The 15659-nt window shown below is 40.8% G+C and overlaps 1 protein-coding gene across 2 annotated transcripts in view; it reads right to left on the bottom strand.

Moving 5' to 3' along the window:
- LOC124613573 (MLX-interacting protein) overlaps nt 1–15659 on the bottom strand; it is a 403061-nt gene that overhangs the window by 208677 nt on the left and 178725 nt on the right. For both annotated transcript variants that reach the window (XM_047142290.1, XM_047142297.1), the window contains exon 2: nt 3739–3845. In XM_047142290.1, the coding sequence (XP_046998246.1) occupies nt 3739–3845 (107 nt within the window). The remainder of the gene's footprint in view (nt 1–3738; nt 3846–15659) is intronic.

Below are 15659 nucleotides of genomic sequence, written 5' to 3'. Positions count from 1 at the left end.
AGTAGTTTCTCTGAAAACCGGTAGGACCTGTATTTTGCAACTTTCATGACATGATCTATATATACACAACACTGTCTCAGAGTGAATAATATACTGAGTTTTGTATTTTAAGAATTCTTCAGTCCAACCTCATATCTGTACCAATATACTATAAGCACAAATTTTGTTCACTCAGTGGAATGGTACTGAAAATTTCCAGAAAGTCTGTAACTACATCATCTTGTGCTCTGCTCTCGATAGTTTTCTTCATCTCGTAGATGTAACTGTACTAGGGTTTCACATGATCAGTGCTTGTGGATTCTGTACTGATTCCAACAAAAGAAATGTTGGGTTGACTGAAACAGTTATGATCCATAAGTATACAGCAAATGGATGTTCTTGCTCTAGTCTTTCCACTCTTCACTCAAGAAATGCACCAGCATGGTATGTAAATTCAACACCACTCTTTTGTACTGAGAGACCAACCACTTATTATATTTTCCAAAATATTACTGCTTATTTCAGGGCAGTAATAAAGAAAATACCAGTCTCCTTTAACTGATGTTGCCAAATAGCTGACGCACTCAATCTGGATGTAGTTGCATGAACCACAACCAGGAAGTGCATCGATGAGCTGTTGTGAATTGAAGTTATCACCAGAGTATTAAACATGCCAGAAGTTCACTCTGAAGAAATTTGTAAATCTTGAGGATCATGCCTGTGATCTGAAATGTCATTGAATTTGCGGTTCTGGAATGACGAATGTGGACGAGACTGTATCTATATTTTTACGCAGATACTCAATAAATGAATACACTACGTTTTTGAAGATTGAAGAGCAACATGTGAAAGGTAAAATTCTAAGATAACTGCTAATACCTGGCTTATAATGGGATGTAGAAAAAAAAAAAAAGAGAAAGAGAGAGAGAGAACCCTCAGTCTGCCTGCAAAGACTGTTTGTGAAAGTGATGAAATAGCTTTAGAAATAGATGCAGCAAAAAAGAATATTTGCAAGTTGTGAATCAAACCAGAGAACGTATCACTGAGTATGAATGACACTTTTGCCAAGGATGCAAAGATTCTGAAAAATTTTCTGACTGAATGTCAACAAATTCAGTGCAAATAGTGCTTGAGAAACAAAGAATTAATTCAACTATGTTAGTATAGTGGAGCTCACAAACACCAATGCTGCAGTTTACATTAGACTTACCACAATTTTTACAGGGTTTCCAGACCATGAACTAGGAAAACACAAGTGTACATGTTAATGGAACACATGCAAACCACATTTATTTTTCTGCTGCTGATGATGATGTAATATTTACCTCCAGTGCAATAAACAATGAACGGAAGAACTTATTAGAACAAGTTTGAATGTAGGCCTGAAAATCAATTATAATGAAACTAAAATAGTGTTAATCAATACACTGAAAAGAAAATCATATAACTTTATAGTGAGGTCAAGGAACCAGCTGAGTATTTACAGCAGCTGAAGACAACAATTTGATGACGAAAAAGAAATAGAGAGATAAGTATAAACAGCCTTGCGTGCTTTTGGTAGATACTGTTGTACTGAATTGTCTATGGATGAATAAATAAATAAAATGAAATAAAATAAGCAAAGGGAAGTTTACAATCAGTGTGTCAGAGTGTCTTACCAGATCGGATTTACAGCACAGAGTCATGGACTTTTAATCTATTAACCATTCAATAGCTATGGGTTGCTCGGCAGTGATGCCGAGATGCTTGTTGATGATTACAAGAGAGAGAGAGAGAGAGAGAGAGAGAGAGAGAGAGAGAGAGAGAGAGAGAGAGAGAGAGAGAGAGAGAGAGAAACACTCATGTGGATTACGGAACTGGAATGGAAGACGTAATAGGACAGTAATGAAAGTGATGTTGGGTTGGGTTATGGCTGCCATATGTCATGGTTTCTCAGCATTTGTACTTGTGTTGAGGGCAACTGGTGGTATCCTGAAAGGGGAGGGCGGGGGCAGGGGGGAGCGGAGGGGAACGGAGAATGTGAGAGGGGCGTGTTGTACAACTGTCTGGGTAAACCTTTTGTGTCTGCAGGATTTCGATTGATTACAAATAAACAGATTTTAATGAATCTCCGTTAAAATTCAATAAATGACTGGCACATAGGTAGTTTAATAATTGTCAATGCGATAGGGTCCGCATCTGCAATAAATTTTTTGAACGATTTCTTGAAGCCTTCAGCTGCTATTTTCTTAATTTCCCAACCAGAATCATTAGTTGCGCTGCGTTCACGTCTGTTTGTATTGTGCTGTAGCCAAGGAGTTTGCCGTGTAGGCGTGCCTGTAGTCTTGCATGCCAGCTTCCTACCGCGATTCACTAACGCGGTTGTGTTAGTCTTACTGCTATAAATGAGTCTCACAATGCACGTGTTTTCCAGGCATCGGCTGATTTACGTCCCTGCCTCACTATTACGTAGTGCCTACGTTGTGTCGTGTGTGTGCTTTTGTGAAAACTAGCCAGAGCAGTGTTGAGGTGACCACACTGGCGGTCAGCGGTGTTGTGTGCCTGTCGTGTGTAGATCAGTTGGGATACCATCGGCAGAGCCTCGCAGATGTCAGACCCTGTGACTACCGTGGGAGACTTCTGATGTATACTTGGCTAAGCACTCTGGCTCTGTAACCTTCACATGAGGTACTTGAAAACGGCCTAAGGCCGAAATTGTACAATCGTACAGGAAATTAAGAAAATGGCAGCTAAAGGCTTCAAGAAATCATTGAAAAAATAGGTAGTTTTGTTTATTTCATTTTAAAAACCCAACATATCTTTGACAGATGGTATGTGTCTGGGAAAATAATCACGTCTGACCCAAATGTTCGGGATTTTCAAAGTCTCCGTCCGAGTTTGGCAATTAAAGTGATGGCAGACCAAGGTTGGGTAGGATATGAAGCTAAGTGAATGGATGGTAGAGGGATCAAGGAAGTACGTTGGTTTTCGTGGGGGAGGGGGAGGGGGGGGGGGATGCGAAGTCCTAATGGGAAATGGTGGGAACATGCGGAAACAGCTTGGATGGATATAACTGAAGACGTATAAGAAAAAAAGGTCCAGAGGTGGCTTGTATCCAGCAGTGGACATCATATGACTTGCAATGACAACAGCCTTCTAGATCAAGCTTTGCATACTTTTTTCGACACATTTTGTTCATCTCAATTTTAATGTCCCTAAAATAAGTTGGAATAACTTCAAACTGACAATTTCTGAGGACTTACTAGTAACACGGAGTGTTATTGTTTCGAGCTAGCTTTACACGCTTTCAGTGTTATGTATACAAGATTACTGTCAGCTATGAGGATGTCCAAATGCATCATTTGGTCTTTTGAGTGCACGATACCTGTAAAGAAACCTCATAAATAATGCTGTTTTCTTTGTTATCTTGTTTGATTACAGTAACATATTTATTCAGAACAATAAATCGTCCAACAACAGGAAGCAAATATCGTTTTTGTACTGTAAACTATTCATACCCCTCACTGGTCGAATAACTGAAAATATCGGGGGCGCAACTGCCCCTCCTGTTAACTGCAGGACAATACTATACGAAGCTGATCCGCATGGAATGTGGTGAGTGAACATGTCGCAAAATTAATTGCATTTGCTTTCCGAAGGGAGGAAATTAGATGTGGTCCTACAAAATATACCTAAAAAAGTTGCTTAAAAATAATAATTCGGAAATGCTGATAGAAAAAGGAGATGAGCAAAGTAAGCAACTAAAACGGATATGCTTACACTGCATATGCCAACAGCGCCAGATGACGTTGTTCAGCCGTATTTTGTCCTTCCAGCGAAGACGAATCCCCTTGAAACGATTCCATTTCGGCGATGTCAGCTTCTGCCTGCAACAGAGTAATAACAATGTCAAACATCACTACACCTACCACACCAACGCTTATTAACAAAAGTACGGTCATGCGAAGTATCAAACAATATTTGTAATTGGAATGAGGATCTCGGATGGTGAGTCATCGACAGAAGGAGAAGTGTCGAAGAGAAATGTGCTGGTACCCTTGTTGTTCATGCAGTACATTAATGACCTAGCATATAATATTAAGAGTGACGTCACATTGTTTGTAAATGACGCAGTTATCTTCAATTAAGTGCTTTCTTGCAAAAAAATGGACAAATACAGAATCAGATTTTGATAAGATTTCAAGGTGGTGCGATGATTGTTGCAAATGTTCAAAACTTAAAACTGAGCTCTTCACAAAACGGAAAAACACAGATAACCACAATATTAATGTGTCACAATAGTGATCAGTCAATTCAGAGGCAATGAGATATCTTAAACAGAATGATGCTCCTCAATGCCAACCAGCACGGATTTCGAAAACATCGATCATGTTGACTTCCGAAAAGCATTTGACTCAGTACCACACCTACGCTTATTGTCAAAAGTACTACCACAAAGGGTATCAAGTGAAATTCGTGACTGGATTGAGGGCATTTTGATAGGAAGGGCCCCGTATGTTATCTTGGATAGAGTCATCGTCGGCCGACCTCTGTGACCGAGCGGTTCTAGGCGCTTCAGTCCCGAACCGAGCGACTGCTACAGTCGCAGATTCGAATCCTGCTTCGGGCATGGATGTGTGTGATCTCCTTAGGTTAGTTAGCTTTAAGTAGTTCTAAGTTCTAGGGGATTGATGACCACAGAGGTTAAGTTCCATGATGCTTAGAGCCATTTCAGCCAGAGTCATTGTCAGATGTAACTTCAGGTGTGCTCCAGGGAAGTGTGTTAGGACCCTTGCTGTTCATGTTTTATATTAATGGCCTTGCAGACAATATTAATAGTAAAATCAGTCTTTTGCAGATGATGTAGATATCTATAATGAGGTAATGTCTGAAAGAAGCTGTGTAAATATTCAGTCAGATCCTGATAAGACTTCAAAGTGGTGCAAAGATTGGCAACTTGCTTTACATGTTCAGTAATGTAAAACTGTGCACTTCATAAAACAAAAAAAGTATTATTCTATGACTAATATCAACGAGTCACTATTGGAATCGGCTAACTCATAAAAATACCTGGGTGTAACACTTTGTCGGGATATGAAATGGAATGATTACAGAGGCTCAGTTGAGGATAAGCAGGTGGTAGATTTCGGTTTATTGGTAGAATGCTGGGGAAATGCAATCAGTCTACAAAAGAGACTGCTTAAAAATCACTCGAGTGAATGGTTCTGGAATATTGCTCAAGTGTTTGGGACCCGTATCAGATAGGACTAACAGGGGTATTGAACGTATGCAGAAAAAGGGTAGCACAAATAGGAGAGTGTCACACAGATGCTGAATGTACAAAACTTTTAGTCTAGGAAACAGACGTAAACAATCCCGAGAAAGTGTATTAACAAAGTTTCTAAAACTGGCTGCAAATGATTACTCTATGGACATACTACAACCCCCTACGTATCGCTCACACAGGGACAGTGAGGGTAAGAGTAGAGTAATTACAGCACGCACAGAGGTATTTAAACAACATTCATCCCGCGCTCCGTACATGAATGGAACAGGGAGAAACCCTAATAACTGGTACAACGGGACATACCCACCGCCATGCACCTCACGGTGGTCTGCTGAGTACAGATGTATGTGTACATGTAGACAAATACCTGTATGTAACAATTTCTAGGGATACAAAATTGAACAACCACTGGAAGGAAAGTGGCAGAGTTCGGGTGATTGGCAGGGTTCTGGGAAAATACTATTTGTCTACGAAAGATACTGCTTACGAAACACCCGCACGATCCATCTTAGAATAACGGTCAAGCGTGTGGCACTCTTGCCAAACAGGACTAACAAAGGATATGGCTAGATACAAAGGTGGGCGGTACGAAACGTCTCATGTCTGACTCACAGGAGAATGTCACGGAAATGTTGAACACCTGAATTGGTAAACTTTTGACGATGAAAATTCTGTCTCGAAGGCCTAATTCCACAATTTCTAGAACAATTATTACGTGAAGAATCTAGATAAATTCTTCAGTTATACTGATTACCGTAAGCCCAGAGGCACATCAAAAAGTAGGGAATAACTAAACACTGAACGAAAATCTAACTTGCCCTTCCATTTCATCTCAGCCACTCGCCTTAACCTGCCTGTGAAAATTATACCTGGTCCTTTGCTGTCATCAATTCGTAGAAGGCTGATATTCCATGAAACTTGTTGGCAGGTTAATACTTCGTGTCGGACTGGGGCTCTAACTCAGAACCCTGCCTTCCACTGAAAATGCTTTTAATGAGTTATGCAGGGAGCCTCGCTGTTCATGTTGTATATTAATGACCTTGCAGACAATATTAATTGTAAAAACAGGCTTTCTGCAGATGATGCAGCATGTTATTTTGGACGGAGAGTCATCGTCAGATGTAGAAGTAACTTCAGGAGTGCCCCAGGGAAGTGCGCTGGGATCCTTGCCGTTCATATTGTATATTAATAACCTTGCCAACAATCTTAATAGCAACCTCACACTTTCTGAGATGATGCAGTTATCTGTAAGCAAGTGCTGCCTGAAAGAAGCTACATAAATATTCAGTCAGATCTTGATAAGATTTCAAAGTGGTGCAAAGATTGGTAACTTGCTTTAAATGTTCAGAAATGTACAATTGTGCACTTCACAAACCGAAAAAGCCTAGTACCCTACGACTATAATATCCACCAGTTGGAGCCGACCAACTCATAAAACTGTCTATGTGTAACACTTGATAGGAACAGGATATGGAATGATCACATAGGCTCACTTGTGGCTTGAGCAGATGTTAGTCTTCGGTTTAATGGTAGAATGCTGGGTAAGTTCAATCAGCTTACAAAGGAATCAAAAAGGACCAACAGGGAATATTGAACGTATACGAAGGCGGACAGTACATATGGTCACGGGTTTGTTTGATCCGTGGGAGAATACTGAAGAAACTAAACTGGAGGACGTGAAGAGAGACGTAAACTGTCACGAGAAAATTTATTAATAAAGTTTCAAGAACCAGCCTAAATTTATGACTCTAGGAATATACTGCTATCCCCTACGTGTTGCTCATATAGGGATTGAGAGGACAAGATTAGAATAATTACAGCACACACAGAGGCATTCAAACAATCATTCTTCCACCGCTCCCTATGTGAATGGAACGGGAAGAAGCCCTAGTAACTGGTACAATGAAACGTACACTCTGCAGAGCACTTCATGGTAGCTAGCTGAGTATAGATGTAGATGTAGCGTTTGCTGCTCGAGTTAGCCAAGCATTTACATAACGTTCTCGCGCTTACTAAACAAATCCATGTTCTGTTAATTGTCTTCACTATAAATCCTGACCAGTAACCGCTCCACACTAACGAACAAAACTCAGTAAATCGGTGGCTTGGTAAGCTACCAACTACCTAAATGAATTATATTTCTTACGATTCTTTCAATTAATCTCTGCCTATATAATCTGCCTTGTATACAGCTAGTTCAACTTAAATCGCTCCGTACGCATGCTCCCAGATGTTTAATCGTTGTCACTGTTTCCAGTGATTGATCGTCACTGTGTAACAAAACAATAATGATTCTTTCGCCTATTTATGCGGAATACAATTTTTTTTTTTTTTTTTTGAACAGTCAATTGCCAGTCCCAGCAGCTGCTTTCGGTTCTCTGGAGGTCTTACCTACCTACACTCCTGTAGCTATTTTCACATATGAAGATTGTTCGTATAGAATGACGTTTTCTATATCCCGGTCATCATAAGAAAAACCTGATGTAAACAAACACAAACGCGGTGATTGGTGGTGTTACGATCTTGGAAGTAGGTCCTGCTTATGTATTATATGTATTATTACTAAGTTACGTTAAATGAAACCTCAACGCCGGCCGCGGTGGTCTCGCGGTTCTATGCGCGCAGTCCGGAACCGCGCGACTGCTACGGTCGCAGGTTCGAATCCTGCCTCGGGCAGGGATGTGTGTGATGTCCTTAGGTTAGTTAGGTTTCAGTAGTTCTACGTTCTAGGGGACTGATGACCACAGCTGCTCAGCTGCTCAGAGCCATTTGAACCATTTTGAAACCTCAACATATTCAAATGTATTAACAGTCAATCAATGTTTTTCTTAATTACGCTTTGGCTATGTAGTTTTTATTTCAAAAATCGTGTATAGTCAGCCTCTGCACTGTTGTGCTCTGATTGCCGCGCTGGTAATACGCAGTATGAAAATGGCTGAGGCTGGTTCCTGTTCCTTTCTGAAACACGCGACTGGAAAGCGGTTAAAAAGTGCCGAGAGATAGGTTGTTCTTAATGTGTCATAAATTTACAGAGATAATAGGCTTTGAAGTTTTACGAGGGACTGTATTAGGTACAGTTGCAACGCAGATGTAAGTTAATGTACAGCGGAATCGGTAACGCAATAGTTGCACACGGCTCGCAGGTTCGAATCTTGCCCGAACCAATTTTTTCTCTCGTTCAATTTGAATTACCTTCACCTAGTAATTTTTATAAATAACGCACATCTTCTTGTTTTTAATTACATATTGCACGCGAAATTCCAGCTTTCATTTCAAATACAAATTCTCAATTACAGATATTTTATGAAAGACTGTTAACAAGGGTTGTTTAAATTAAGAAAACATAATTTAATTTTTAAGACAAAAAGTAAAAACTAAACACACTTTATTTGGACTATGTTCGCTGTTTTATACCACAGATGCGTCGCAGAAACATGAAAAACCATCATTTTTACAGCACCGAGCACACCATAAAAATGCTGCATTTTTACATTTGCCAATGTACCATTATATGAACCCAACAGAACTGATCTGGAACCAAGCTAAGGGATTTGGCCCGAGAAATAACAAGACTGTTAAGCTGCCTGACGTATTGGATCTCATGCACGCAGCTCTTTCATGCCAGTGCCGAACATAGGAGGGATACAGAATGACACATCATGAAAGAAGAGGAGAAAATGCGGTGCTGGGTGGCTTCGTGGATCCTGTTGTTAATCGACTCGTTATCAACGTAACATATGATAGTTCCAGCAGTGAAATGTATTTCTCGGATTCGGATAAGGAAGGAGCTAAGAGATTAGCAGACGACTGACTGTAATTAATACCGTCAATGGCTTCAGTATACAACACTACGGTGAAATCCCTGCAGTATAATTCTGCACCACACGTGGCTCGCTCAGAAAAACTACGCTGTGTTTAAGTTAGGAATTTTCTTCACTCTTGTTTGTGATTATAATACTACGTAAAGTGAGAACGAAACCATTTTATGCTTTCCGTCTGCTCACCTAAGAAGCGCGCCGTAGTGCTGAAGTTTTGCCGAATTTTCATTCTCTTTAAAAATTAAATGACATTCGAAGCTATATCATTATTATATAAGGCCGTCTCTTTTTACGTTTGAACTGCAACTGTGAGTATCATTGCAGGCTAGTTGGACCGCTGGCTGGCCAGTGCTGTTTAATGTGCCGGTAAAGCGAAATTACCGCTCAAAGCTGCTGTCCCGGACATTATCGCTCAATCTATGTGCATGTAACACAGCATAAAATGTATCCTTATGATCGTACTTGACTGTACTGGTCACAACTTGGCTTCAGCTCCACGTGAAACGAAATCCAATGAGATTCTTCAAGCAAACACGGAAGAATACATGGCGTAATGTAAACATCAGGTTTGTTCTTATGATGAACGGAGTATAGTAAGTTTTCAATCCTATCACGAAGCTAGCTCACCAAATCAGCTTACACTTGTATCAACACGTTGCGTGAGAAATGTCTAGTGACTTGTTGCTTAAATGCTCAAGTGTAGTACAGATTTAGCACTTCCAAGCGCGACTGAAAATACCGTGGCTTTAACTACCACTATACACCTTAAATTTATTTGTCTGTCACGTTATTAACGAGAAATTGTGTCGTTCCTTTGGCGTGGCGCCAGTTTCGATAAGAGTGCTTTCGTACGGTTTCCCACATTCATCTACTTGAATACTGGCCCTGGATTAAACTTCACGCAAACACTCAAAAATGAAACTTTCTATATGTTATTATGTTCTAGTTTAACCATGCCAGTCAACATAAAAAAGATAGGCCGCAAAAAAGCAATCCGATAAAACTATTAACAGGACCAGATTTGAAGTACTGTAAGCAAACAAAGCAGTCTACATTGCATCATCGAAGCTGTATAAGCAATATTTTAAAGCTTAATTGTAGTTTCCCCATTTCTTAGGATAAATTATTTATCGCATTTTTTGCTTATTTTTTTACCAGAATATTTTTTTCTGTCGTTTACCTATCTCCGATTGTTAATTTCTAGTATCAATCAACCGTTATGTGAACAGAAGATTATTTTTTTAAATTTTCCTAGTTTTATTACTCAACTCGAGGGATATTTTTTATTTAATGGAACGAGGATGTAGTTTCAGGCAGTTAATTCAGTACAGGTGGCATCGATCGTCATGTTCATAATACGAAAAGATGCAATTTGCATCTATCAGTGGAATATGCTTACTTTTTAGGAATCAAAGTAATTTACCTCAAAATAAATGGAGTGGATGCACTACGTGATTAAAAGTATCCGGACACCCCCCCAAAACATACGTTATTCATATTAGGTGCATTGCGCTGCCACCTACTGCCAGGTACTCCATATCAGCGACCTGAGCAGTCACTAGACATAGTGAGAGAGCAGAATGGGGTACTCCGCAAACTTAGAACGTGGTCAGATGATTGGGTATCACTTGTGCCATACGTCTGTACGCGAGATTTCCACACTCTTAAACATCCCTACGTCCACTGTTTCCGATGTGATAGTGAAGTGGAAACGTGAAAGGACACGTACAGCAAAAAAGCGTACAGGTCGACATCGTCTGTTGATTGACAGAGACAGCCGACAGTTGAAGAGGGTTGTAGTGTGCAATAGGCAGACCTCTATCCAGACCATCATACAGGAATTCCAAACTGCATCAGGATCCACTGCAAGTACTATGACAGTTAGGCGGGAGGTGAGAAAACTTGGATTTCATAGTCGAGCGGCTGTTCATAAGCCACACATCACGCCGGTAAATGTCAAACGACGCCTCGATTGGCGTAAGGAGCATAAACATTGGACGATTGAACAGAGAAAAAACGTCGTGTGGAGTGACGAAACACGGTACACAATGTGGCGATTCGATGGCAGAGTGTGGGTATGGCGAATGCCCGGTGAACGTCATCTGCCAGCGTGTGTAGTGCTAGCAGTAAAATTCGGAGGCGGTGGCGTTATGGTGCGGTCGTGTTTTTCATGGAGGGGCCTTGCACCCCATGTTGTTTTGCGCGGCACTATCACAGCACAGGCCTAAATTGATGTTTTAAGCACCTTCTTGCTTCCCACTGTTGAAGAGCAATTCGGGTATGGCGATTGCATCTTTCAACAAGATCGAGCACCTGTTTATAATGCACGGCCTGTTGCGGGGTGGTTACACGGCAATAACATCCCTGTAATGGACTTGCCTGCACAGAGTCCTGACCTGAATCCTACAGAACACCTTTGGGATGTTTTGGAACGCCGACTTCGTGCCAGGTCTCACCGACCGACATCGATACCTCTCCTCAGTGAAGCACTGCGTGAAGAATGGGCTGTCATTCCCCAGGAAATCTCCAGCACCTGATTGAACTTATGCCTGCGAGAGTGGAAGCTTCATCAAGGCTAAGGGTGGGCGAACACCAAATTGAATTCCAGCATTACCGATGGAGGGCGCCACGAACTTGAAATTCCTTTTCAGCCAGGTGTCCGGATACTTTTGATCACATAGTGTAGCTATTAATCGTTTAGGATACAGGAAGCGTAGTGTACTTCTTGTCAAAATATATTCTTCGAGGACGGCATGTCTTCAAATTCTTCAACTCACTTGTCAGTTGTATACAAGCACGGGCCTGATCAGAATGTAAAAATGAAATCTGTGGACTGCTGGCGATGTAATATTTAGTCTTTGGCACGTGTAAATAAGTGCACCGTAGAAGGGTGTATCTTGTGTGTTGTAACTTAGTCAATAACTTTGTCGATACAGCCATGAAATCCATATCTTTGAAGCATCTTTCCCCCATCAGAATGTCTGCTTCATCGTGAACTGCTTCTTAATATTTTTCCAGCAGCTGTCAAATCTTACTTTACATTTATCATCTACTACAATTTCGGTGTCTATAGGGGGAGATTACATCACCGAGAATTTCAAACTGAGACTTCCCGCTCCACAATCTTCTCGTGGGTCTAATTTCTTCGTAGCGTATGTTTCAAACACTATTTTTTGCCTTAACCCGACCATTCTCATTATTTCATAACATTTAGAGAAATGCCTCTATATGGACATGCTTCGCAGAGTGAAATTTGATTTTACATCTCTGTTCGGCGTTAATGTACCATAGTTAACTTCTGCAGTTCATTTTGAGATTTCTTAAATGAAAGTTTTGGCTGCAAAAATGTCATTCTCCGGCTTCCCCCCCCCCCCCCCCCCACCCCCCACCACCTTTTGTTTGCAGTAGTACTGTTATCTCCGCACGACAATCCAAATTAATGTATTTTTTCATTCACTAGTTTCGAATTTTACTCAGATATTAGTTCTCGTTGAAAATCGCAAATCTGTTTCCATTATGAGTTAAGTTTTAATACTGTGAATGGAAATTCTGTCGATGTAGCGCCCACATTAAATCTAACTCGCCCTTCTGCTTCTCGCCCACTCACCTTACTCTGAGATTTATATTGGGAATATTCCTATCTTCGATTCGTAGACGTCTAACTTTCCTTGCTACTTCCTGGCAGATTAACACTGTGTGCCGGACCTTTACCTTATGCGGATAATGCTCTTACCGATTGAGTTACGCAGGTACGACTCACGCCCCGACTTCGGCTGTATGAGAGTTAAGCCTAGATAGCTCAACTGGTTAAGAGTACTGTCTTTGAAAGGCAAGGTTCGTGTTCGTGTGCGAGTCCCAGACCAGCACACAGTTTTAATCTGCCGGAAAGTTCCAAAAAACAGTGAAAACCCTGCTGCATAGTCAAAGATTTATTTGAGAATTAAAACATACAATTTAAATAAATCAATCAATGACGTTTATCTTCGAACATTAAGACTACGGCACGACCAGATTCCTGCCAGTAGTTCTAGAATTTGGTAAGAAACTCTCAGTATCAATGAAATCATTTATCTAATGGTTATAGAACATTTTCCACAACACTGCTAAACATAGTGCAACCTATCCTAGACAGTGTATCGGGTGAATTGTCAAGATGTATTTAGAAATGGAAGGTTCTATTCTAAGCAAATTTTCAAACGCAAATATATCATTCGTTAAAGATTAATGAACGAAAAGACATGGTCATAATATTAATTGATTTTAACATGTATTTTGACTCTGTTAACAGACAAAGCCCTAGATAAAATCATGCATGAATTTAAGAGTTCAATCTAAATTCGTAAGCCTAATCCGTAGAGTCCTTACAGACGCAATCTTAGAAGAAAAATTTCTGAGTGGGGTATCCCGTGCTTTCAAAATAAGTACAGAAGTACTGGGTGTAGTGGTGTAGTCGTCGTCGTCGTCATCATTATCAATGACGCGCTAGTGTCGCCGAAGCGGCATCGAATAAAAAGACTCGCACTAGGCGGCCGAACAACTTCAGGAGGACACAAAGGAATTACAGACATTGGCTGCGAGCGGGCATTGACTGAAATCACTGGGGCAAGTTGAAAATTTATTGCGGACCAGGATTCAAACCCGGGTCTCCTGCTTACTAGGCAGATAACCTGACCACCAAGCCATCCAGAAAGAATGGTCATTGCAGCTGCACAGACTATCCGAGCATGCATTCTGTCGAACCCAAATTCTCAACTTATCCTCACATGGTTAAGGGGAGCCGGAGGTGGTCAAATCCAAAAAATTACTTTTTTTTTTGCTACCGAAAATTAATTGGAATATTCGTCTTTAATGTAAACTTTGAATTATTGTTCTACTCGCCCTAGAAGTGGAGTTATTACCATTTTCCCCCACGCCTGCAGAGGAAATGGGCGGCCGCTGAATACATCTAACACCCTCTCGTGACTTCCTGGCGAACTGCTTGGGATTTTCTCGGCCTGTTACGCATACAGCGCCTTATGTTACGCATACAGCGAGTGTGCAAGGGTTGGCTACATTGTTTTCTGTGACAAATGAAGCGCTAAGAGCGCGGAACATCGTCTCTTTGCTGTTTACCGTTTCGAATTAGTTCAGTGTTGCGCCTGTTGTTGGTAGTATTATGCTTCTTATGTAAAGCGTTGTTCTGGTTACGATGCCACGTTTTAGTAACCGTGTATAAGAAGAGGAAGAACGTAGGCAAAAGAAAATTAACACTAATACCAAGTTGCGATACTACAATTACTGAAACAGTGCGTTCTTCTGCTAAGCAACACATGGCCGGCCATAGCCCTGTGACATCTTCTAGCAAGAAGCTGACTGGTGGAAGTGACAGATTTCGTAAATATGTTAGTGACAGTGATGATATTAACGAAGTACTGAATATTGGATTATTATCTTCTGTGCGGAAAGAAAGTGTTCTGTGCAAAATGTGTTCAAGTGTAGGAGTGGGACTAGAGATAACAAAGCACTTTGGTTTAGCTTGTGAGATGAAGATAATCTGTGCATGTTGCAAGTATTAAGTGACTTTCTACAATTCACATGCCAGTCTCTTTGGTGAAAATGGACGATCTAGAGTGTTTGATGTGAATGTTCGACTTGTGTATCGTCTTTGATCCATTGGAAAAGGGTCTGCTCCTGGTAAACTGTTTTGTGGTATTATGAACTTGCCATCGCCTCCAAGCAAATTTGGGTACTACTGTGAACTGGTAGGATCCTCTGTTGAAGATGTGGCTTTGAAAACCATGAAGGAAGCAGTGGAGGAATCTGTAGAAATGAACAGTGGTTCTAGGGATTTGGTAGTGGCATTAGATGGTTCCTGGCAAAAGAAGGGTCATAAATCCCTGAATGGGGTTGTAACTGCTACTTGTGGTGATAGTGCAAAAGTGATAGATGTTACAATATTATCAAAACATTGTAGGTGCAAAAATAAAATCAAAGGAGAGCACAGTGGAACTTGTGAGGCAAATTTTAGTGGATCAAGTGGAGCAATGGAAGTGGATGGAGTGAAACAAATTTTTGAACGTTCAGTTCCCAGATACAACGTTAGGTACAAATACTACCTTGGGGATGGTGACTCCAAAGGTTTCAAGACTACAGAGGAACTGAAACCATATGGAAATGAATTTGTAGTTGAAAAGTTGGAATGCGTTGGGCATGTGCAAAAGCATATGGGTGCACGGCTTCGAAGGCTCAAACAAACTTTGGGTTCAAGTAAGCTCAGTGATTGAAAGACAATAGGAGGGAGAGGCAGGCTTACTGATGAGGTGATTGAACGTCTACAGAGATACTATGGGTATGCTATAAGGCAAAATACTAGTAATGTTAGTGACATGCGAAAAGCAGTGTGGGCATTGTTCCTTCATACTGCCTCTTCCAATGAATACACTCAACACAGCCTGTGCCCAAAAGATTCCTGGTGCAAATATAATGCAAAAAAGGACTATGATCACAATCATGGTTTGCCAGCAGCTGTGATAAATGCAATAAAACCAATTTTTCATGACTTAGCACAGCCAGAATTGTTACACAAATGTCTACACGGAAAGACGCAGAATCCTAAT

The sequence above is a fragment of the Schistocerca americana genome, chromosome 1, assembly GCF_021461395.2.
Source record: "Schistocerca americana isolate TAMUIC-IGC-003095 chromosome 1, iqSchAmer2.1, whole genome shotgun sequence".
NCBI lineage: Eukaryota > Metazoa > Arthropoda > Insecta > Orthoptera > Acrididae > Schistocerca > Schistocerca americana.
This window is presented reverse-complemented; position numbering and strand designations above follow the sequence as displayed.